The sequence below is a fragment of the Sus scrofa genome, chromosome 11 (genome assembly GCF_000003025.6).
Source record: "Sus scrofa isolate TJ Tabasco breed Duroc chromosome 11, Sscrofa11.1, whole genome shotgun sequence".
Lineage (NCBI taxonomy): Eukaryota > Metazoa > Chordata > Mammalia > Artiodactyla > Suidae > Sus > Sus scrofa.
The window spans coordinates 18,060,634-18,085,848 of NC_010453.5; the positions used below are offsets into that span (position 1 = coordinate 18,060,634).

Here is a 25,215-nt window from a genome sequence, read left to right on the forward strand (position 1 = left end):
ATTTCTGTTTTTGTGCCTGTACCATACTGTTTTGATGACTGTAGCTTTGTAGTACAGTCTGAAGCCAGGAAGCCTGATTCCTCCATCTTCATTTTTCTTTCTCAGGATTGCTTTGGGTATTCTGTGCTTCCAAACTTTAAAATATTTTGTTCTAGTTTTGTGAAAAATGCCAGTGGTAATTTGAGAGGGATTGCATTGAATCTGTAGATTGGCTTGGGTAGTATAGTCATTTTTGACAGTATTGATTCTTCCAATCCAAGAGCATGGTATATCTTTCCATCCATTTGTGTCATCTTTGATTTCTTTCATCAGTGTTTTATAGTTTTTGGAGTACTGGTCTTGTGTCTCTCTCGGTAGGTTTATTCCTAGGTATTTTATTCTTTTTGATGCAAAGGTAAATGGGATTGTTTCTCTGCTCTCTCTTTCTGATATTTCACTGTGAGCATATAGAAATGCAGTTGATTTCTGTGTATTAATTTTGTAACTTGCAACTTTACTTATGAGCTCTGTTTTCTTGTAGTGTCTTTAGGATTTTCTAGGTATAGTATCATGTCATCTACAAGCAGAGAGTTTTACTTCTAAAAGGAACAAATTTCATATACATTCCTGAGTCCCTGCCATGTTATAGATTTCAAGTCTCTATCTTGCTCTTAGCCAGGAAATTGCTTCTGAGGAAAGATCCCAGACCAGGTGTCAGAGTCCATGTTTGCTGATGGCCCCAGCTGAGGAGTTTGCTAGTAGAAGTCACATCTAGTTTGAGGATGAGATCAACAATCTAATTTTGGGAAGTCCTTCATCTCACAGATAAATGGATTGAAGCCTGGAGAGGGTCAAATTCTGCTCAGCCTTATTGAGTCTACTGGCCAGTCCAATGGATGTGTTTTGTCTAGAAAGTTGCCAGGCCATGCCAGGAAAAAGGTGTAGATTTCCTCTGGCTGTGCTAAAAATAAAAAAATCAATTGGTGAAAATAGAGAGTTGCAAAATGAATGAGGAATACTTCTTGTTTAAAAACACTGCTATTTATCTCACATGTAATTTTTAAAAATCTTCTTTAAAGACTACAACTTTTACCTATGCTCTGAAATAAACCACACTTACCAATTATGTAACTTACAAAGTGTCAAGAAAAGAGAAAATAAACCAGCTTCAATGCCTCTGCTTGGCAAAGATGAAAATGGACAATCTTAGGGAGCTGGAAGATACTAATGAGATAAGGAGAAAGTCAAGTTTTGTCTCTTGATTAGAGAAAAAGAAAGGCAATTACAAACTGTAGCATAAACAAAAATATCTTATAAGAAAGTCATGGCCCAAATATGAAGCAAACTAAAAAGTGGCATGATTTTGAGAAACTCACGAATATAAGAAAGAACTCTCCACTTGCCACATTCTTCTTAAGTGACAAACATACTGGATTTGTAGAGTAAGACGTTGTGGCCTATTGCCGTGAACAATATTTAGGTAATCACCGTATTGTAAGTGCTATTGATTGGCTTTTCAGCTTTTAGAATCTACTTACAGACAAAATAGGGAAGACAGATATGTTTACAGAACAAGAATGGAAATATAATTAATCTCAACAATGTGGACGCAAGGTGGACAGAGCTTGAGCGTTGGAAATGGAGAGGAAAGGGAGAGAGTGAGGTGGGGGTTCCTATGTGATAAGAGGTCCATGTACTGCACAGCACTGATGGATGAGTAACTGAGGTTGTGAGTTTATTACTTAGGCTACAAATGTGGGTAACTAATAGAAGAATTAAGGAAACTTAATATAGCTCTTAAAGGGGTGCATAACATGCCACTCCAAAAGATGCCACTGGGCATGTTGACTATCTTGAAGGCAGTGGAGAAATAGTAAATGCAGGCAGGGCTCTCTGACCACCCCCTTTCCACCAAATCAGGTCTTTGAATTTCCCATGAGAAAGGTGCCTCCCCCCCCTTACCAGGAAGAAAGAACCTTCTTCTCTCTGGGGACCGGGCGTCAATGCTGAAATGGTCCTATACAACCAAACCTACTAAAATGACCCTTATCTTTCTTTTTCTTTTTTTTTTGTCTTTTTGTCATTTCTTGGGCCGCTCCCGCGGCATATGGAGGTTCCCAGGCTAGGGGTCAATCGGAGCTGTAGCCGCCAGCCCACACCAGGGCCACAGCAACGCAGGATCTGAGCCGCGTCTGCGACCTACACCCCAGCTCACAGGCAACGCCGGATCGTTAACCCACCGAGCAAGGGCAGGGACCAAACCCGCAACCTCATGGTTCTTAGTTGGATTCGGTAACCACTGCGCCACGATGGGAACTCCTGACCCTTATCTTTCATTAGTTTCTCCCCATATATTTCCTAGTCACTTTCCCACTGTCCTTAGCCCAAGCCCCTTTGTCCTGTCACATCCCTGAAGTTCATAGTTCTTTGTGTAAAAAGGTATTTAAGTTTGGGGCCCTAGCAGCTTATTCATGTCTTCATTTTCCTTTCAAAGACTGGCAGTTCCCATAGTGGCTCAGTGGTTAATGAGCCCGGCTAGTATCCATGAGGATGCAGGTTTGATCCCTACCCTTGCTCAGTGAGTTAAGGATCTGGCGTGGCTGTGGCCAGCAGAAACAGCTCCAATTCAACCCCCAGCCTGGGAACCTCCATATGCTGCAGGTGTGGCCCCCAAAAAGACCAAAAAAAAAAAAAATGTATTCCTTTTGAAGATTACCTTGTACCTGTAAAAATATTAAATAAAATGCGTGTGCTTTTCTTTTTTATCTTTTTATATCAGTTAATTCTTAGGCCAAGTACAGAACCTAAGAGGATGGAAGGAAGTTTTTCTCCCCCTATGTTATCAAAAATTGGAAGGAGGGATGGGGAGAGAAATGGAGGAAATTATATCGTAGTTTTTTAGGAGAGGCACTTAACTGATAAGATCTAAGGAGATAGCAATATAAGTAGATTATGAGTTAGAAAGATAGTTGCCAGAACTACAGGCAGAAGTGGTTAAAAGTGGTAGCCTCTGCGAAGTTGTATTAGAAGTGAGTTTAGGGATTAGGCAGAGACAGTTTTGATGTCACATAAGTGATTGTTTTGGTCAAAAGAAGTGAGAAAAAAAAAGTTCTCTTGACCAGCAACAAAATTTCTTCGAAGGAGCAACATGCCAGTCAAATATCCTAGTGAATTCTAGTTTGTTAGTTTTTGAAATTTTAGGCAAAGAAACATTTCAATGATGGGCAAGTACTACGTATAACTGTAGATATTTCATTACTTAACATTTTAAATGTAGGAGTTCCCGTCGTGGCTCAGTAGTTAACGAACCCGACTAGGAACCATGAGGTTGCGGGTTCCATCCCTGGCCTTGCTCAGTGGATTAAGGATCCGGCGTTGCCCTGAGCTGTGGTGTGGGTCACAGACTGCTCAGATCCCATGTTGCTGTGGCTCTGGTGTAGGCCAGCAGCAGCAGCTCCTATTAGACCCCTAGCCTGGGAACCTCCATATGCCGGCGAGAGCGGCCCAAGAAATGGCAAAAAGACAAAAATAAATGAATAAAATAAAAATTTAAATGTAGCCTGTAAGCATTTTTAATTTCCCTAAATTTTCCCTTATGCAAGAAAAAGGACTAGTTCAGCCCTGCCAGAGATACTTGAAGGCCACTTTTGTTAAAAGAGATCTTGGATTTTTTTCAGGCGAGATGAAATGAACGGCTGTGAAAGGTAATTGTCAAAGGTGGAAGGCCCCTGAAATAATCCAAATTTTACCTTATTTAATATAACATTTGAGCACTTTCTTTGTGCAATTTTTTTTTTTTTCCTCTTAGGGCTGCTCCTTCGGCATATGGAGGTTCACAGGCTAGGAGTCAACTCAGAGCTGTAGCTGCAGGCCTACGCCACAGCCACAGCAACGCCAGATCTGAGCCTCTTCTGCAGCCTACCCCGAAGCTTGTGGCAACTCAGGATCCTTAACCCACTGAGTAAGGCCAGGGGTGGGATCCGCATCCTCATGAACACTGGTTGGGGTCTTATCCCACTGAGACACAAAGGGAACTCCTCTTTTTGCAAAATGTCAACTTATTTCCTCCCATCAGAATGTACCTCTGATTTTATAATGCCAGTCATTGAAAACTAGCATTTATTGTATAAACATTTGCTTTGGACACATCTACTTCCAAAGTCAGGGAGCCAGGCTCCAAGATCGTGGGATGCAGGGCTGAGGATGTGCGCTCCTGGGGTCAGAGCATGGCGGGGGGTGGGGGGCGGGGGGTGGGTGCACTGAGCTGTATCTGCGACGCCCTCCTGTGGTTATGATTCTGAATTAGAGCGTGTTTTCCTTTTCTTCTCTCTAGGAAGGCCCTTTTGTCTACTTGTCTTTGGTAGGAAACATCACAGATTCTGATGCCTTGATTGCTTCATTGTGTAAGTAATTTAAAACCTTTGCATTTGCCATGTTCGAGGGGATTAATTGCAAGTGTGGCTGTCAATTAAATGAGTACTGGTACCCCATGTTGTCCATCTATTAACATGAAATACCCAGAACAGTTGAATCTACAGAGGATTATAGAGTAGCCGTTGCCTGGGGGTACGGCAAGGCTATAAGCCGGAAATGGGGAGTGGCTGATAATGGTACAGATATCTTTTGGGGGAGGATAGAGACATTATAAAGTTAGATTGTGGCGATTCAAATCTGAGACTATACTGAAACTTACTGAATTATATACTTTTAATTGTATAGTTGATCCCAAATCAGACCCCAAGTCTGGCATGTGAATTATATCTCAATAAAGTATTTGTTGTGTGTGCAGGTTGAAGAGTTTACAGTATTTAAACTGGATGTTTCCCATATTTTGTGTGTGTGTTTTTGTCTCTTCAGGGCCTCACCTGCGGCATATGGAGGTTCCCAGGCTAGGGGTCTAATTGGAGTCTAATCCAGGCCAGGGATCAAACCTGCATCCTCATGGATATTGGTTGGGTTTGTTAACCACTGAGCCACAACAGGAACTCCATTTTTCCAATTTTTAATATCAAGCTTTATGTATATATATAAAATCTTGTAGATAAATTTCCAGAAATCTTCCTGCTCTGCAGACAGTTGGGTTTGTTTGTTTGTTTGTTTTGTTTTGTTTCCGGGTTTTTTTGTTTTTTTTTTTTTTTCTTTTTAGGGCCTTGCCCATAGCATATGGAGGTTCCCAGGCCAGGGGTCCAGTCGGAGCTACAGCTGCCGGCCTACATCACAGCCAAAGCCACACCAGATCTGAGCCGCATCTGTGACCTACACCACAGCTCATGGCAACACCACAGCTCATGGCCAGATCCTTAATCCACTGACCAAGGCCAGGGATCGAACCCACAAGCTCGTGGTTCCTAGTCAGATTTGTTTCCTCTGTACCAGAGGAACTCCCCGTTGTTTTTTCTTTTATACCAGTATCTGCATGAATTAATTTCAGGATTGAATCATGTAAGCTTTCAAGCAAGAACCTTTTTTGCTCCTTTTTATGGCTGCACCTGTGGCATATGGAAGTTCCAGGGCCAGGGGTCGACCTGGGGCTGCAGCAGTGGTCTACACCACAGCCCCAGCAATACCGGATCTGTAACCTGCTGGAAGAGGCCAAGGGTGGAATCCACATCCTCAGAGACAACATTGGGTCCTTAACCCACTGAGCCACAGCGGGAATTCCCTGCAGAGATATTAACTAGTCTTCCGTCTTCATGATGTCACCATAAATCAGTCAACATTCAGTCAGTCAGTATCGACTTCCTCCCATGAACTTGGACAATCTTGAGAAATAAGCGAGCGGTGCCACAACTGGGTTTTTGGCCACTGTGATAGAACTGCCCTGCACAAGATAACTTCTTTTAGATTTTTTGTCTGAAATTCTGCATTCTTTATCTCCTTTCCTCTGCAATTCTGAAATCTTGTCCTCTAGCCAAGGTCTGGATTCCTGTCCACCGCCAGTATTAGGAAACTCTTCTGGAGAATTGAGTCAGCCACAGTTTGTGCTTCTCAAAGCAAAACACGTGTCATCTTTGGAGTTTTCTTATGATGCAGTGGGTTAGGAATGTGGCATCAATGCAGCAGCTTGGGTCACTGCTGTGGCAAGGGTTCGATCCCCAGCCCAGGAATTTCCACACCATGGGTGGGGTCAAAAAAAAAAAAACAACGACCAAAAAAACCCCCACATGTCATCTTTGATGCCCATCAGGTCCTGTCTGATGGGCAGAGAGAAGGGCAGCTGGGCACCTTTTCGGTGCATCTGCCGGGTTAAACTGTGCTTGAGAATTGCTGTGGAAGCCTGAGCGCTGCCGGACTCCAAGCCCGAGTGATCGCCCTCCCACCTCTGCTGCCGGCTGGGCATCAGAGAAAGCAAACAGTCCAGATTTGGCTCAGTCCTGAGAAATGCAAATAGCTAATTCAGCCTTTATCAGTTGTCTCTAATTTACATTTTCACCTTAGAAAAGTGAAAGTGCATTTAATGGAGATGCCCTTTATTAGTGTGAAAGTGCAAATCCAGTAGATAAGGTCAGGTAGTGCTTCTTGGACTTGAAAAGGTGGTGCACGCGTGGTGCACAGACTGCCTGGGGGTCTTGTTAAAATGCAGATTCTGATTCGGAGGGTCTGAGGAGAGGCCTCCCAGATGCTGATCTTAGACTAGCCATTGATTCACCAGGATATAGAACCTGCTAAAGAAAAGATACTTGCAGAGTTCCTATTGTGCCGCAGCAGAAACAAATCTGACTAGTATCCATGGGGCTGTGGGTTCAATCCCTGGCCTCGCTCAGTGGGTTGGAGACCTGGCATTGCTGTGAGCTGTGGTGTAGTTCACAGATGCAGCTCAGATCCCAAGTCACTGTGGCTGTGGTATAGGCCGGCAGCTACAGCTCCGATTAGACCCCTAGCCTGGGAATCTCTACATGCTGCAAGTGTGGCCCCAAAACAACAACAACAAAAAGATTTAAGACATGATGTGCCTCGATCTGGTAAAATCCATTGGGCTTCATATATCCTAACTGCCAGACCCCTTCCCCGCCCTGCTTCCTCATATAAGGTCCCTAGACAAGCAGCCACCCCCCGGGCTTGGGGACCAGGCTCAGTGCCTGTGTATCTGAGGAGCCGGCTTCCGTCCCTGCCTGTTCTCGGAATTACTCAAACAAGCCCACCACATCCCGCTCCTTTCTGCAGAGCCCCCCAGCCCTCCCTCGTTCACTCCACTTCCTAGTGCAGCCCCCATGGGGCCCTACATCCTGCAGCGTCCTCCTCCCCCAACCTGAGTTATCTGACTGAGGCATGGCCATCAGCCTCATCTGACCAGTGTCATTGGGATGGGGGAGGGGGGCACATTAGCCAGGGCAGGAATCCCGCCCTCATGTACCAGCTGAAGAGGGAGTAATCAAAACCCCCCTCCCCTAGGCTGGCTGAGAGCCTCTCCTCCGTGGCCCCATTCTCTGTCCGCATCGCTGTCTGCACGGTTCAGCCTCACTGCAGTGTGAGCCACCAGCGGGCAGACTTTGTATCCTGGTCGCTCCCGCATTCTTGATACCTGGCACAGAGGCTTCTGTGAACTACAAAAATGGTGTGGAATTAAAGAACTATATCCAGTCCCTTGGGATAGAACATGATGGAAGATGATATGAGAAAAAGAATGTGTGTGTGTGTGTGTGTGTATATATATATATGACTGGGTCATTTTGCTGTATAGCAGAAATTGACAGAACATTGTAAAGCAATTGTTCTTTAAGTACAAAATGTTTTAAAAAGAAAGAATGAATGAATGGGATTGTTTTTCGTGAATGTCTAAACACCCACTAATCTCTTAGCTCCTAAAGCATTGACCTTTTACTTATGATATTTTCTTGGATTTTGGATGACGAAATGGTACATTTCACCTATTGTAACTATGTTTAAATTTAGAGGGAAAACTTTTACTTTCACTGTTGTGTTCTCTTCCAGTTGGGTCATGGCTGGTAGTTGGCTAAGGACAGGCTGGACGGCTGTGCCCGGCCTTTCACCGCATTGCCCCTCAGAGGCATGTGTCTGTGTGTTATGTCATTAGATAGCTAATCCTGTTTACAGGCCTGTCCTTTCTCTGGGGACAGCCTTTCATCAGAAGCCTTTGTCCTTGGCCCCAGAGGGATCCTAACCCGAGCCATTAGGAGACTATTGCTTTGTGCTGCTCCAACCAGTCAGATCACGTAGCTAATTTTTGACCATTCATGTGTCTTCTAAGTAACATGAGAATAGTATTTAAAGGGAGAGAAGAGGTAGGGACTTCAGGGTTTTTTCCCCTCTGGTTTTTCCCCGCTGGCTATTTAAGATCTTAGACTGGTGTGGGGGTTTTTGTTTTTTTGGGTTTTTTTTTTTTTTTTAGTCTTTTTAGGGCTGCACTCGCAGCATATGGAGGTTCCCAGGCTAGGGGCTGAATCAGAGCTATAGCCACCGGCCTCCGCCAGAGCCACAGCAATGCCAGATCCGAGCCACATCTGCCACCTACACTACAGCTCACAGCAACGCCGGATCTTTAGCCCACTGAGCAAGGGCAGGGATTGAACACGCAACCTTATGGTTCCTAGTCGAATTTGTTTCTGTTGCACCACAATAAGAACTCTTAGACTAGCATGTTTTTGATAAATTAAGAAAGAAAGAAAGGAAAAAGGGTGAGGAAGGAAGAAGGAAGGAAAGAGAGAGACAGAAGGAAGAGAGAGAGAAGGAGGGAGGGAGGAATACAACGTCCCCTGGGTCCTTGGTCCTTGGTCCAGCTATAAAAAGGCTTTCTGACCTCATGGTACTTTCTAGAAGAAACTGTCCTGAGAGTGGGGTCTGGGAGGATTTCTTAGGGCACACCTGCTCCCCGAGCAGCACAAGCGAGGCTTTTTCGGTGGCTGTGGTTCGCAAATTCCGTCCCTGCCGTAGACTGAAACGCGCCCTTTGTCCGTTTTGGACTCGAGGCTGTGCGAGTCCCCTCCCCTCCCTGCCGCCCCCTCAGTTCCTCTTCAATTATTAATAAGCATGTGTTTTTTATAAACATTTCCTTAATAGTAATTTTCCCACATCTGGGTGCAGACTTTATATTGCAATTTGGAAGCAAGGAATCAGAATGCCTTGACCAAGCTAATTATTAAAGATTGTTGTTGCAAAATCTGACTGCGTTGAATTAATTTAGAATTCTGCTGCTTGTGATGAAAAGGGAGGGGGGAGAGAGGGCACACATGTGAAAGCGGTTTGGAGACTGCAAGTTATTTTACAACTGTAACGGGATGTTGTTGTTATTACTTGTGTCGGGTTGCAAGTGCCTTTTCTTCTCAGGGCCTCTCTTGCCTTCCAGGAAAGCCTTGTGAAGATTGTAGAGAGAGTGGTAGTTCCCCTTTTATCTCCTCCTCATGGGCAAAGGGGGTCCTTGCCATCGACTGTCCTGGAAACGATGGCCAGATGAGTAACACCGTGTTTTTTGTTTTTAGGGAAGGAATATGGCAAAGCTGATGCGAGGTGGCTGACTTCTGATCCCACCATTGTGGCTTTGGAAATTCTGACTGTTGTCCTCGATGGCTCTCTGGCACTGGTCCTCATTTATGCCATCGTCAAAGAGAAATATTATCGGTAAGTGCTCTTCTCCTGTCCTTCTGAGAAGAGGAGACCCATGAGCTGCCCTGATGCCAAAGTGACCTGGGGAGTGGATAATGACCGCTGTTCTTGGTTAGAGGAAAAGTAGAGTAGAAATGAAAATCATCTGATAGGAGGTAAGGACCACGGTGCCACCAGGATAATTTCAGACCATCTGCAAAAAAAAACATGAGAAACACGACGCCGTGACCACCTCTGTGCTGCAGAGGCAAGCCCAGTATTAACAGCGTTAGCAGACTGGCCACTGATCTGTTGGAGAATCAAAGGATAATATCTCCATCCTTTTATCCCCAAATCATTCTAGAAAACTCCTATTCCACTTGCCAGGGGGGAGAAAACATCCCCTAGGTAATTCGGAGCTTGACATACAAGACAAGCCTTTCAGACGCAGGTCGTGGAGGGACTGAGGAAGGCAGGAGAGGAGGAGGAAGACGGCGGGCTAGTCATCCATCCGTCAGGCTCCGAAGCTTTGAACTCCGCTTCCTCCCTCCCTCCCTTCTTCTCCTTCTTAGGGACACAGTGACCCGGGACAACGAGATTGCTCTCGGGGAATGATTTCCCTAAAACAATGTCCGGGGGGCCCAGGGGCATTCAATTTTCCACCATCCTCTATTACAGAAGTCTTATGTAGAGCTTCATCGTAAAATTTCAGATTTGAAAGAGACCTCAAAGATCACACTTCCCCCCCACACACTCAGTTTTACATAAAGAAATGGCACGAAAGTTGAAATTTCTCCTTGGTGCCTAACCCGTGATCACGGTTGTGGATTTATTACACGCCCATTTCTTATTATTTCAAACATTTATAACGTAGGCATTGTTGTGGGCTTCCTGGGTCCTGGGCACAATGCTTTATCTACATATCTCATTTAATCTCCACAGTATTATTCAAGGAGTGGCCTATTATTATTATTATCCCTTTCGGAGCAGGTAGAATTGTGGCTTATGGAGAGATTCACATCCAGGTCTCGCTTGACTGGGTCAGGTGTGACCTCACTCAATCTTACCAACTATAGGACGGGAGAGGAGTTCCCTGGTGGTCTTGCTATTAAGGATTCAGCATTGTCACTGCTGTGGTGTTGGTTCGATCCCTGGCCTGGGAATGTTCGCATGCTGTGGGTGTAGCCAAAAAAATATAACAATAAAATAAAAATTAGAGTTCCCACTGTGGTTTAGTGGTAATGAACCCAGCTAGTACCCATGAGAATGTGGGTTTGATCCCTGGTGCTGCTCAGTGGGTTAAGGATCTGGCATTGCCTTGAGCTGCAGTGTAGGTTGCAGTCTCGGCTCAGATCTGGCATTTTTGTGGATGTGGTGTAGGCTGGCAGCTGTAGCTCTGATTCACCTCCAGCCTGGGAACTTCCATATGCCACAGGCATGGCCCTAAAAAGACAAAAGTAAATAAAGTAATTTTTTTTTTTTAGGTAGGAGTTCTCGTTGTGGTGCAGTGGGTTAAGAATCTCACTGCACGGAGCTCCCACTGTAGCTCAGCAGGTTAAGAACCTGCCATAATGTCTATGAGGATCCCTAGCCTCACTCAGTGGGTTAAGGATCTGGGTTAAATCTGCAGCTCAGATTTAATCCCTGGCCTGGGAACTTCCATATGCCGTGGGTGCCGTGATTAAAAACAGAAAAAAAAAAAAGAAAGAATAAGGCAGGACACCCCAGAGACCTTATTTAACTCTGAGAATAATCTTCTAGAAAGGGCGGTATTGCTTCTTTGAAGAAAGACAGTCTCCTTTAATTACCAACTTGCCCCATCAAAGGAACACTCCATAAAACCCGCGGTCCAGTCTCAGGGAGGTTTTCTGCGCTGGAAGACTGGCCACAGTGGTGCCGCCGGCAGCTTCATCCCTTGTCTCTTTCTCTCTAACAGGCATTTCGTACAGATTACCCTGTGCGTGTGTGAACTGTATGGCGGGTGGATGACCTTCTGCCCAGACTGGCTTTTGGGAAGCCCCAACCTCAGCACCAACAACTGGCTCTACTTTTGGGTCTATCTGGTATTTTTCAATGGTGTGTGGGTTCTGATCCCAGGCCTGTTACTGTGGCAGTCGTGGGTAGAACTCAAGGATGTGCATTGCAAAGGATCCAATGCAGGCAAAAAATTTCAGTGAATTTTTCAAAATCGTAAATGTTGTTATTTTGCTTTATGAGCCAGAATGAATCAACCTTCTTGTTGGGCCAAAATATAATACATTCCTTTTATATTGTCATTTTTGAACAGCCTAATGGATTTCAGTGGATTCCATTTCAAATGGATTGTAAGGTGGCAAGTTGTTGTTTTGTTGTTGTCTCCAATTAAATGGCAAGATAGGGAACAGAGAAGAAATTTTAACTTGTAATAATAACACATTGAGTTATACATTTTTGTGGCTGACACTAATTGTTCTACATTAATAAAGCCAATTATCATGAAATACTATTCCGTACAGCATGTTATATTAATATTTTATTTCAAAGAACATATCGTTTCTTCAACTTTTGATCTTCCCACCAGCTTGACCAAAGTGAAACCAGAAACGAAATGAGTGCTTCTGTTTTGCATGAGAGTAGAACAAATTGGTGAGTGTGCTAACTCCTCATGAGTCAACATTGGGGATTCAACGAGACAACTGATTTATATCTGTCCTTTGTCAAGCAGGAAGATTTGAGATACCATACCAAAATACATCAAAAGTAAACCAGGGCTTACTTTTGTGGCTTAGCAGGTTATGAACCTGACTAGTATCCATGAGGATGCAGGTTCGATCCCCAGCCTCACTCAGTGGGTAGGGATCCAGCATTGTTGTGGCTGTGGTATAGGCCAGTGGCTGCAGCTCCAGTTCAGTCCCTAGCCTGGGATCTTCCATGTGCCTCAGGTATGGCTGTAAAAAGGAAAAAAAAAAAAATCAGGAACTAGGAACATAGGGAAAATAAGAGTGAGAAAGAATAAGATGAAGGTAAAGTTATATGCAAAATGGATGCCATGATGGCATGTGGCATTGATAGAAGTGAAGCATAAATTTGACACTTACCTTCAGTACCAAGAGGGAAATAGGATCACGTTGTGTTTGGGAAAACACTGAAACATACCTGTGTGGGCAGATGATTAGAGCAGGTCTGTCAGAGGTGGGGAGCAGGTTCTTGCACTAACTGGTTCAATGCCTGCCTTTCTTACTAGACGCTTAGCTCACAGATGGAGTCTCTGCTTAGAAGAGAGCCCCGGGGAGCTCTTGTCATGGCTCAGTGGTACGAACCCTACCAATATCCACAAGGATTCGGTTCAATCCCTGGCCTCACTCAACTGGGTTGAGGATCTGGCATTGCTGTGAGCTGTGATGTAGGTCACAGATGTGGCTTGGATCTGGTGTTGCTGTGGCCCCTAGCCTGGGAAATTCCATATGCAGCAGGTGCAGCCCTAACAAACAAAAAAAAAAAAACCAAAAAACAAAAAAAAGGAGTTCCCGTCGTGGCGCAGTGGTTAACGAATCCGACTAGGAACCATGAGGTTGCGGGTTCAATCCCTGGCCTTGCTCAGTGGGTTAAGGATCCAGCGTTGCCATGAGCTGTGGCATAGGTCGCAGATTCAGCTCGGATCCCGCATTGCTGTGGCTCTGGTGTAGGCTGGTAGCTACAGCTCCGATTGACCCTAGCCTGGGAACCTCCATATGCCGCAGGATCGGCCCAAGAAACGGCAAAAAGACAAAAAAAAAAAAAAAAAAAAAAGTCCCATACGTACGCCAGGCACTCGATCAGTGTGGTGGATGCTGTCGCTGAGCTCGGTCTGCGTTCCCCCCACCTTCTAGAGTTCCTTGTACCCTGCAGAGAGCTGCAGGTTACGGTCCTCGATGCAAAATTGGTTTCACCTTTCAGAGGTACGTGTGAGGGATTTGGCGGGTGAAAGCATGGAGAGCATTTTCAGTTGTTCCTTGCTGTTGTTGTTTGTTTTGTGGTGACAAGTAAGATCGTGGAAATGTGAGGGTTTAGGGGCATTAGCACAGCAGGTGTTCAGCTTCGTGGGTACTGAGAGGCACTTGTGGTTGGAGCAGCGGGAGCAAAGGGTCTATGGGCTGAGCTGCTCCAGTGATGACCTCACAGGTGGTGCTTCCAGTGGGAGAGTCTGTCCTGCGGTCCCCTGGGTCCATTCCTGGACTCTTAGCCAACACCTGCTCTGCAGTCCTCTGCTGAGTGTTGTAAGCATCTCATTTCCTCTGATAAATTCTTCTGCTTAACACATCTTGAGTAATTGCTTTTTTTACACTTTTATCCTGAATGATACCTATCATATTTGTTGAATTTTGAATAAGCAGGGCCAAGTAAGTTTGAAGAATATTATATTAGCATATTAAACTCGTTAGAAGTCCTGCAGCAAAGGAAATAGGTTAACTTGTTTAACCCAACTTTTCCTAACATAGTTACCAGATCACTTTCACAAGTGAGGTGGTGTTTCATGGGACATCAGATAGGGAAGCACAGAGTTCAGTTTTCATGAGATTAAAAAAAAACCAAAAAAACAGTTACCAGTAAACAATTAAAATAGAATTAAAAAAATACTGTTGACCGTAGCATCAAAACATTCTAATATTTAAGGGGAAAAAAATGAAGGATTAAGACCTACACAGAAAATGAAAAACATTTATAAAACATTGAAAGAAAGAAGTTAAAAAGACCTAAATCAGCAGAAAGTTATGTCATATGAATTGGTTGGCTCAGTATTGCAAAGAATTAATTCTTGCCAAATTGATCTATAGATTCTATGTAATTACAATCCCAGGAGATTTCTTTAAAAGGATAAGTTGACTTTGAGATATTTCATGGCGGGAGTGCCCTTCGAGGCTCAGCAATTAATGAACCTGACTAAGATCCATGAGGTTGCAGGTTCAATCCCTGGGCCCCTGCAGCTCCGATTCAACCCCTAGCCTGGGAACCTCCTTATGCCATGGGCGCGGCCCTAAAAAGCAAAAAAAAAAAAAAAAAAAAAAAAAAAAAAAGAGTATGCTCTGCCCTTGACAAAAAATTCAGTACAACTCGGGCTGTTTCTTTCTTTCTTTTTTTTTTTTTTGGCTTTTTGCCTTTTCTTGAGCTGCTCCTGCGGCATATGGAGGTTCCCAGGCTAGGGGTCTAATTGGAGCTGTAGCCACCAACCTACACCACAGCCACGGCAACGCCGGATCCTCAACCCACTGAGCAAGGCCAGGGATGAACCCGCAACCTCGTGGTACCTAGTTGGATTCGTTAACCAGTGTGCCACAACGGGAACTCCGACTCAGGCTGTTTCTAACAGTGTCCCCCATATGGGCCTGAAGGCAGGATGCCAGAGAGAGTCTGTAAAAACCTTTCTATGCAGGATTACCTAGTTGTTTCCAGTGCTTTGCGCTCTGCTGATCTGGCTCAATCCACGGGTAAACAGAGTAGAGAAAAATGGGTAGGCCTCATGTCCTGCAGGCGGTCCTGAAAACATGATTTTTCACCACTGAGTTTTTGCTGCGTATCGGATGGGAGAGAAGTGGGGATTATAGGCTGACAGGAATGTGGAGGACACATGCGCTCCACTGCCCAGAAAAGGCAGATCTAAACATCCTGGCCCTTACGTGAGTGAGTGGGAAGAAGGATTGGTGTCCTCGTAGGACAGTCTAGCAGGTCACTGTGAATAGAAAGCCATCTCCCTGTGACTGGCAGCTGGGGGCAAGTTGAGATGGGTAATGCTGTATTTCGTTAGCTCTAGGGTTGATGTGTTCTACCCACATTTTAACATTTTAAAAATGAGAATGCATTTTACAGTTGATGGGTCATAATTGAGGTGGCAATGTTTTTTCCCCTCAAAAATAGAATGCATCTTGGAGTTCCCGTCATGGCTCAGTGGTTAACGAATCCAACTAGGAACCATGAGGTTGTGGGTTCGATCCCTGGCCTTGCTCAGTGGGTTAAGGATCGGCGTTGCCGTGAGCTGTGGTGTAGCTTGCAGATGCGGCTTCGATCCCGCGTTGCTGAGGCTCTGGTGTAGGCCGGCGGCTACAGCTCCGATTCGACCCCTAGCCTGGGAACCTCCATGTGCCGTGGGAGCGGCCCTAGAAAAGGCAAAAAGACCAAAAAAAAAAAAAAAATGCATCTTATAATTGATGTCATCTTAGATTTAATTAGATAAATCACTGCCTTCAATATTGTTCCTCTCTTCGGGCCTCAGTAACTCTTAACTCCTTGAGGGGGTATAGTTCAGATATATTTTAAGTCTAAATTTTGCCTGGGCCCTTACTCCACTATCTGCCCACTACACTCCCCTTCCATCATATTTGTTTCCTAGGAGCTGCCCAAAGAAGGCATGTTTTGCTGAATATGTTAAATGATTTGCAGTACATTATAAATTGCTTATATTGGAGGTAACTAGATTCCTGCAAACCTTCCCTCCCTCCCTAGAAGTGTTGACACTATAGATTTCCTTTGCAGACTCTTCTCTTGCAGAGAATACAGATAATTCGAGGCATATATCAGCATAACCCATCAAAAACCAGAGTCTAAATGCTGATGTTTCCTTGTATCTAATTATGTCATCTTTGCACCTCCTGAAGTGCTAGTGCTTGGGCTTCTGGAAAAGTCTGCAGACTGCAATGTGAAATGATAAAATGAAGCTTTGTCCAAAAAAGGCATGATGGAAACCAAAATGCCAAAAAAAAAAAAATGTAGAGAAGAATCCTTTGTCTTTCTTTTCAAATTATTCTTAAAATCCAGGAACAAGTATTTTGTTTGTTATGAAATCTGGAGTTTGGATCTAAAAGTAAATAATTGGTAATGAGAATAATTGGGCAAAGCCTTGAATGAGAAAGGTGAACTGTTGCTGTCCTTAGTTTTAATAAAATGCTCTCTTGAGTTATAGGAAGGGCCTGGCAGGCCTCCTCCACCCACTGTCCTTTTAGAAGCTCTGCATCTTCTCTCCCCTTCCACTGCCTTCACAGCCTGGCAGACCCGAACCAGCAAAATCCACATCCCACCACCACTTCACTGTAGGCAGCAAATCACATCCAATAATTCACATGAAGGTGCTAAGAAGTGAGAGTAGTTTGATGTATTATCCTTCCCTCATGCATTTGCATTAAAGAATATATTACACAATTGATACGTGTCCATTGCTGAAAAATGGAAACCCCAGATACGCAATAAGGAAAAAAAAATTTACCCCCCCCCCCAGTATCATCAGACAGAACCACTATTACAAATCTAGTTTCTATTTCTCAGGCTCTTGCCTTTGTGTGTATTAACATTTGGGGGAGGCTTTTAACGATTGAAGAAGGACTTCGACCTCCCCCCTTCCCTCCTCTCTCTCCCTTGCCCCAGATTCATCATCCAAGAAGCAGCAGGTCTACACGGACACACAACACCGACTGGATAGTGTTACAGAACATACCCCATTCTGGAGAAATGCATGCGCTTCGAGAGGTTGATGGGTAGCCGTTAGCATTTATTTTTGGAAACCGGTTTCCTTAGATGTTTACGTCCACACAGATCAAGTTGACATCTTAAAATATTGGATTGGCCACTTCCCAGCTCTTCAAGGGAGGGATCAAGTGTGCTGAGCGTGCTGCAGGGTTGTGTTTGAGGTGTTTAATCCCTGTCCCCCCAGAAGCTTTCCCTCAGTCCCCGAGGACTCAGAAGGCGAGGACTCCAAAACTCTTGCAGCCCTTATGTGTGTCACTTAAATGTCCCTGCACTGTTTTGTTGTTTTTGAAATCCACCTTCCCAGCTGCACAGGGCCCCCTCAAGGCCACACTTAGAATCCTAGAGGCATGTGTTGTTTAAAGGGGCCTTGGACAGGTCCAGTTCATACACGAGGAGACAGAGGCTCAGAGGGGTTAGGTAACCTGCCCAAGGCCATAGAGTTTTTTAATAAACTAGAACCTGGTTCACTTAAATGTGCTCTTTCTAGTCCAACGGTGTTAGACATGTTCCCAGAAACCTATAATCTGTGAAAACTCTTCACTTTTGTGGATTTTTTTCTCATCAAAAAACTTAACCTCAGTACATTTCTGATCATCGGGGTCTGTTCATTCTACTTGAATAGCCTCTTAATTGTGTTGTTTTGATTTTGTGATTTGCATTGTTCTGTTAGTATTTTTCACTGGTTGGACCCAGTGCTCCTGTGACAGCAGTTACCTTTCTTGCAGTGGTTTTTCTGGGGGCGGGGGGGTGACAAATGGGGGACATGCTATCAGGGTCTCCACTTTTTCAGATGTGAGCAACACTCCACAGCACTCTGCTTCTTGTTCCCCACAAGTGTGTTTGTTGATGATGTGTTTTAGTTAAAAAGTAAGTGACTTTTTAGTTAAAAAGTGTCTTGGCCTCTCGTTTCTGATTCACTGTGCTCAAAGTAACCGTGAACAGATTTTTGGCATTTCTTGGTTCTGTGTTGGGAGTTGAACTGATTTGGGTCCCAGGGGCTGGGATCTAATCCCTTATAACTGGAAGCAGGAAACAGACCTCACTGATGTGCCCCTGAGCGTCCAGGGTCTGAACGGTCCCCATAAAGTCGTGCCTGTCCGGAGCTGGACCACAACCGTTCATGTTCCCTGTAACAGTGACCTCTGGTGGCCCTGGGACGATAGGACAGCAGTTGAGTGGCGGATGTGTGGATTTGGATGAGATGACCTAATTCTTTGTGGTGAAGCAGTTGCCTGTCACCATAGAAGTCCCTGCCGTTTCCCAGGGAGGCCCCTTCCCTCCCGTGACACACCCACCTGCAGTCACCCTACACCCAAGGAGCACCTGCAGCGGCGCCCCTGCTTCCTGTGGGCAGTCTCCTCCTCCCAGCCCCTCCCCATCCCGGCCACCTGGTGGGACGAGTGGACTTGCCCCATCTGGCCCACATCAGCCACCACCTGCCACGTCGGCCCAGATTCTGGTGCTCTAGGGCTGGTGATTTACTGCCTCCCTGGGCAGCAGGTGGCTGGGGTATTTTTAGTGTCTGAGCCTTTAGGAGAAGGGTGGGGTGGGGGTGGGAGGTAGTGGTGAGTTCGGGGGGAATCACAAGTTCAAAGCCTCCCAGTTGTGGGGTCTGTTTCCCAACCTCTTGTTGGCTTTCAGATTCTTGGTATGTCCTCTGGAATCTGCCTTAGGCACTTGGTAAGCCTGAGCCAGAGAGGGTGAAACCTTTGGGCTGCCAGGTTGGTTGGTGTCTAGGGAAAGGACTGTGTACTACAAATGCCCTGCATGTGCATTCATTCCAATTCAAAGCACTTTTCTGGAGTTTCTGTCGTGGCTCAGTGCAAACGAATCTGACTAGTATCCATGAGGATGCGGGTTCAATCCCTGGCCTCGCTCCGTGGGTTAAGGATCCCGCGTTGCCATGAGCTGTAGTGTAGGTCGCAGACTCGGCTCGGATCTTGTGTTGCTGTGGCTCTGGTATAGGCTAGTGGCTACAGCTCCGATTAGACCCCTAGCCTGGGAACCTCATATGCCACAGGCGCAGCCCTAAAAAGACAAAATAAAAATAAAGTAAAATAAAAACTATAAAATACTGCTGAGAGAAATTTTTTTAAAAAGCACTTTCTGCTCATTGTTTATCTGCTCCTCACGATGGTCCCATGTTGTGGACAGGGATTATCCTCTTCCTTCTACGGAAGTGAACCTGCGAAGGACGTGAGCATCAGTCCCGTGCCACAGGCAGTGGGGGGGACAACCTGGAGCCCTGCCATCTTTGCCACTGGGGGATGCTGGGTGGGGACCTGTGGTATTCGGGGCAAGATGCTTTGAGCGTCTCCTTAACAGAAACGGAGTCATGGTATTTGGCACACACACTTGTGAGGGGAGCACACTCCCTCCGCTGTTCTTACCAAATAAAAAAGCTCACACATTTATTCAGCGTTGACTGGGTCTGTGGTCCTGGTCCTGAATATACGACATCCCCACTGCCGCCGGCTGAGAGGCAGTCTCAGGACCAGCCCTTAAACGTGCTGGGTGCTCAGACCGGAAGCAGGACAACTGGCCCAAACCTGGGGCTTCTGAGCAGGCAGGTCAGAGAGAATAAAAGGTGAAAAGAGCAAGACTGTGCTCCCGGGAGTTCGTCAGTCTGTCCAAGACTGGGTTCAAGCTACTTTCACGCCACTGTTGCTTTGCATCATCAGGGCTTTTGTGATTCCTTGTCCTCGGCATCTTTTGGTTTCCTTTCTAAGGAAATCTTCTGCTTGTGCTTCTGGAAAGGGGGATTTGACATCAGGGCCGAAAGAGACCTGGAGCAACTGGGAAAGGAGGGACGGAGCCTCCTGCAGTGAGGGGGCTGGAAGCAGCTGCGACTGTGGAGTGTCAGCTCCCGCATTTCATCCAGACCCGCTGAGCTGGTCCCCCCAGGCTTGTCCTCCCCCGGCTGCCCCTACCCGTCCAAACCGAGTCTGACAAGGCCTGGGCCCCCAGGTCTCCAGCGGGGGGATAGGGTTGCTGTCGGGCTGATCTTAGTTGTGTTGGGGGGGGGCTGTCCACACGCCAGGGATCCATGGGTCCCCTGGACCCAGCCTCCTTGCTGGGTCCCCAAGCACTTTAGACCTCTACCCGCGAGGCTTTGTTGAGTTTGCACTTCAGTTTGCCACAGGGACAGAATCTGTCTCGAACCTCAGTTTGTTTTCCTGTTGGCCCTGAAACTCTCAATGGACCTGGCCTGTGGAGCAGGGCTTGGTGGCGGCAGTGGAGGTGTCGACACACAAGGATCCAGATCCTTTTCCTATTGGTGCCGGACCCAATGGATGCCCAGCCCCGACTCTGCAGTATCTTTTTTTTTTTTTTTAGCTATTTTAGGGCTCAACCTACAGGATATGGAGGTTCCCAGACTAGGGGTTGAATCAGAGCTGTAGCTGCCACAGCAATACAGGATCCGAGCCGTGTCTGCCACATACACCACAGCTCACGCCAATGCCGGATCCTTAACCCACTGAGTGAGGCCAGGGATCGAACCTGCATCCTCATGGATATCAGTCGAGTACATTAACTGCTGAGCCACGAAGGGAACTCCTCGAATCTGTGGACTCTTGTCAGTAGTTACCTAGTCCCAAATTATGTTCTGTGAAGAAAAGATTCCATGGTCATGATTAAAAACTGTTTACCAGAGTTCCCGTTGTGGCTCAGCAGTAATGAACCCACCTAGTAGTATCCATGAGATTTGGGTTCAATCCTTGGCCCCACTCTGTGGGTTAAGGATCCAAGCTTGCTGTGAGCTGCAGTGTAGGTTGCAGATGCGGTTCCGCTCTGGTGTCACTGTGGCTGTGGTGTAGGTGGGCAGGTGCAGTGCCAATAGACCCTGGCCTGGGAACTTCCGTATGCCACGGGTTTGGCCCTAAAAAAAGAAAAAAAAAAAAAAAAAAAAAAACCTGTTTACCATAACTTCCCCTGTGGCTATCAGGTTAAGGATCCAGTGTTGTCCCTCTATCACACAGGTTCCATCCCTGGCCCAGGTGTGGACAAAAAAAAAAAAAAAAAAAAAAAAAAAAAAAAAACTCTAGGCATTCCTGTGTGGCTCAGTGGGTTAAAACCCAACATAGTGTCCATGAGGATGCAGGTTCGATCCCTGCTTCACTCAGTGGGTTAAGGGTCCAGAGTTGCCATGACCTGTGGCATAAGTTGCACAGGCAGCTCAGATCTGGCATTGCTGTAGCTGTGGCATAGGCGACAGCTGCAGCTCTGATTTGACCCCTAGGCTGGGAACTTCCATGTGCCACAAATGAGGCCCTAAAAAGAAAAAAAGAAAGCTATATACCCTATCCCTGCCTGCCATGCTTTAGAGACTCGCTATCCCCATCATCAGGGCTCTGACGTGTCCTACAGTGGAGAAACCTGTATAATTCCATTAAACCCAGCGTTTCCCAAGCTTGTTGGACCAGAGAACGCTCATTTCAGGCCAACAGCCCTTCACAACCTTCAGAACTCGTGTTTCACAGATCCCACCCCTGGAAAGCACTCACCGTGCCACAGCCACCTCGTGAGAGCTGTCATCTGCCCTCACTCGTGGCTGCGTCCACCCCAGGTGGCTTCTCCTTGGACACAGATCCCTCCCCAAAGTGAACCTGAGCTCATCCCATGATGAGTCAGCCCCGCCTGGCCCATCTCCCCAGTCCTAGTCTCAGTCAACCCTGGCGGCTTACCTCCTTCCAGCTTGCCTGGTAGCTGAGCCATCGTAAGGCAGCGGGGAAGGGAGAATTCCCCGGTGTCTTCAAATCCATCACAACCATCTTCCCCATCCCCACCCCCAGATCAACAGCCGGAGGGTGCTGCTCCCTCCGAGGCCAGGAGCCCTGTCAGAGTGATCTCCTTGCTTCCCTCCTTTCCCCCCCCAACCCCCACCCCCCACCCCACCCCCCGCCCCCCGCTTCCTCCCTTCCAGCTCCTCAGCATCTGCCTGGAACACCCTGGGGCTGAGAGGAACCTTTTATTAAGTGAACTCGCTCCATACAGCTTCAGTCCTGATTTGGAAAACTTCAGCCTTGGCTACCCTGGCTGGCATTCTGAGAATCTATTAGCCTATTTTTTCCCCTTAAATCCAAGCAAGATGTGAACCATAGCCTTTGAATCTACCTGTCCTTCATCCCTGGTTCCCCTCCTCTTCGCTTCCCCAGACCCCCAAGCTTTGGTTGAGTCTCTCCCACCCGGCGGCCCCATTCCAAGCAGGGCTGACACTGCAGGAAGACCGAGGATGCTCCGTTACAGGAGGTTAGATCCCAGGAGGTCCGGCCCAGCTTAGGCGCATTTCCCGGCTATTTCATGGTCTTTTCCTCCTCTCTGCTCTGATCAACATTGTAAAGGAGTCTCTGCTTTGAATCCATTGTAATATCTCTGGCTTCTAGAACTCATTGCTAGCCCTTCAGTCTTTATTAAAACCTGCTCAAGTAAACATAGCATCTAAGGAGTGCATTCACATTAAGTTAGGACCAACTAAACACCCCTAGAATGGGAGAGTTTTTATGGCCAGGGATTCCTCCTGGGGGCACATGAGATTAGGAAGCCAAGGAATCTAAGCATTCTAATATGCAATTTCACACAACATAAAATGGAAAAGTAGCCATTGTCACCACATCCTCCCCGTCAACACCCAAGGACACGTATCCCCTGGCGCACCACGTTCATGTTGGACTGTCTCCCGTAAAAAATGTCAGAGCATTTGCTAAGTAAGCAGGACATCTTTCGTCATCCACCACACTTGTCGAGGTTAGATGATCTTAGCTCATAAATGATTAAAGACTCAAGGTCTTTTTTAAATTATGGTTGATTTATGATGTTGTGCCAACTTCTGCTGTACAGCAAAGTGACTCAGTCACATATATATGAATATTTTTTCTTTTCTAATATTCTTTTCCATCATGGTCTATCCCAGGAACAACTGGATGTTTTTCCCTGTGCTATAGAGCAGAGCTCATTGCTTCTCCATTCTAAATGTAATCCTTTGCATCTACTAACCCCGAACTCCCAGTCCCTCCCCCTTCCTGCCCCACTCCCTTGGCAACCACAAGTCTGTTCTTCATGTCGTGAAAACTCAGGCTCTTTTTTCTGTTTTGTACTTGGGGTACCATCCCTGAGCATTTATAAATCTGTGAAATCTTGGGGTAAACTGCAGGTAGGTGGTTTCCAATGTTCCGTGCCTATATTAGTCACCCAGCACCCAGAGGGGAAACACACAGATCTTCTCAGTGGCGGGCAACAATAAGCATTCGTCCTCGGAGCTCCGAGGGTCCTCTGGGGTTTGGCTGATCTGGACTGGACTCAGCTGGTGGACTCTGCTCAGGCTGCAGCGGCTCAGGGGCTCTGCTTCTCACTTCGGGTCTCTGAAGCGCCTTGGAAGGTTTGCTCTCCATGGCTCCCTTCCTGTCCTCCTTGGACAGCAGGCTAGCTAAAGCTCCTTCTTCCAGTGGCGATGGCAGAGGCCCAAGAGGGTAACCTCCAGTGCGCAAGCGCTTTTCAAAGCCCTGCTTGCGTCCATCTACTAACATCCCATTGGCCAAAGAAAGTCACATGGCCAAGCCCAGCGTCAGCAAGGAAGGACATGCCTTCCTATAGAGCCAGAGCAAGCGTGTGGCTGGAGAAAGGCATGAAGAATTGGGGCGAGAAACACCACCAGGCGGGAGTTCCTGTCGTGGAACAGCACCATGAAGTTGCAGGTTTGATCCCTGGCCCTTGCTCAGTGGGTTAAGGATCCGGTGTTTCTGTGATCTGTGGTGTAGGTCCCAGACTCGGCTCAGATCTGGTGTTGCTGTGGCTGTGGTGTAGACCAGCAGTTGTAGCTCCAATTCGACCCCTAGCCTGGGAACCTCCAGATGCTGCAGGTATGGCCCTGAAAGGACAAAAGCCAAAAAAAAAAAAAAAAAAAAAAAAAAAAAAAGAGAGAAAGAAAAGAAATACTACCATGCTCACCTGTGGCGAATAGGAAAGAGATAAAGGGTTTCTTCCGCCGGTTGCTGCTGGCATCGTTTTGTTGCAAAGGTGCTACAGGGAGCCCAGCGGCCCTGGAGAACCAGGCGACCACCCTGCTCCATCCAAGTCAGGGTCTGGTGGGCGTGAGTAGCCCAGGAGCCCAAATGAGGAGGAAGGGGCAGCAGGCGTGCAGAGAGCAGTGTAGAACCAGACAACTCTTCCACGGCCAAAGGTGAGGACCATTATGCTCTGACATAACAGATGCCAAGGAAAGCGCTGGCGAGGTCAGAGACCCTGGGGCCAGCCAGGTGAGGGTCAGCATTCCTCTGGAATCAGGACAGGAAGGAATACCAACTAGATGAGGCTGGGACCCTGACCCGAGCCTACAATTAGTTGGGTTTATGTGCTCACATTAACCACTGGATAAGTAGGGTTATCTGTGATGTTCTGGTTGCTCTTGCCTTATTTATTTATTAAATAAAAATATAGTTTTTATTTTTATAAAAATAATACAAGTGTCTAGTTTAAGAAGTGAAATACAAATAGAGACTTATGATGGAAAACACTGGTCTCCAGCCTCATCCCTTCTCAGCCCTAATTACTTCTCCCTAGAAGCTGTGTCTTCGCATATTTTCTCTACATTTTTTTCCCATGTTTGTGTTGCTGTTTCTTGACTTTTCAACTTTGGACATAATGTATTCTCTTCCTCCGCTGGAAGACAAGAAGCTAGCTCTCTCCCAGTCTCCCCCATGCTCCACTCACACGCAAACACTTCCCTTCCTGCAGCTTCCTTATAGAGGTGCTTTGGTTAAATGAATATTTAAGTATTTACATTATTATGACTGATGTTAAAAAAAAAGTTCACAACTGAGCCATTTCGTGTACTATGGCTATTGCCACTTTTTGTCTGCCCATGGTCCCTGTTGTGGTCTGTTTGCTTGGTTTTCTACCTACTTGTCAACCTAACAATAATACAACGCTACGCTGTCAAAACTGAAGATTTCACTGATGTAATCAGATAGATAAGGTAAACAGTTGGGATTTTTTGTTTGTTTGAGACGTTCTCCTGGGAACCACTGGTCCTCTTGATCCCATCTCTTTAGATGGCTCCGGAGGCCTCTGCATAGCTGTTTTCTGAAAGTTCCTTTGCTTCCCTCTGGCGGTGAATTCCCTGTTGCCTGCATCCCAGGATCCCAGGTCTTCATCTGGGTTTACTCGCTTGAGGGAGCATGACCGGTAGCCTTCTAATAAAAGATGCACAAGCTCTTGTTTGTCAGA

General features: G+C 46.3%; 1 protein-coding gene across 6 annotated transcripts in view; it reads left to right on the forward strand.

The window, feature by feature from the left end:
- The window catches only part of EBPL (emopamil binding protein like), a 110,752-nt gene that overhangs the window by 20,656 nt on the left and 64,881 nt on the right, over positions 1-25,215 (forward strand). For 5 of the 6 annotated variants that reach the window (XR_002336545.1, XR_002336547.1, XR_002336546.1 and 2 more), the window contains exons 2-3: positions 4,313-4,382; positions 9,417-9,555. Coding sequence is in view for 2 of the 6 variants with exons in the window: in XM_021065312.1 (XP_020920971.1) it covers positions 4,313-4,382; positions 9,417-9,555 (209 nt within the window). In the remaining 4 variants the exon portion in view is untranslated. Of the gene's footprint in view, positions 1-4,312; positions 4,383-9,416; positions 9,556-11,455; positions 12,005-25,215 lie in introns of those variants that run through there. The other variant, XM_003130959.5, reaches the window with a different exon arrangement.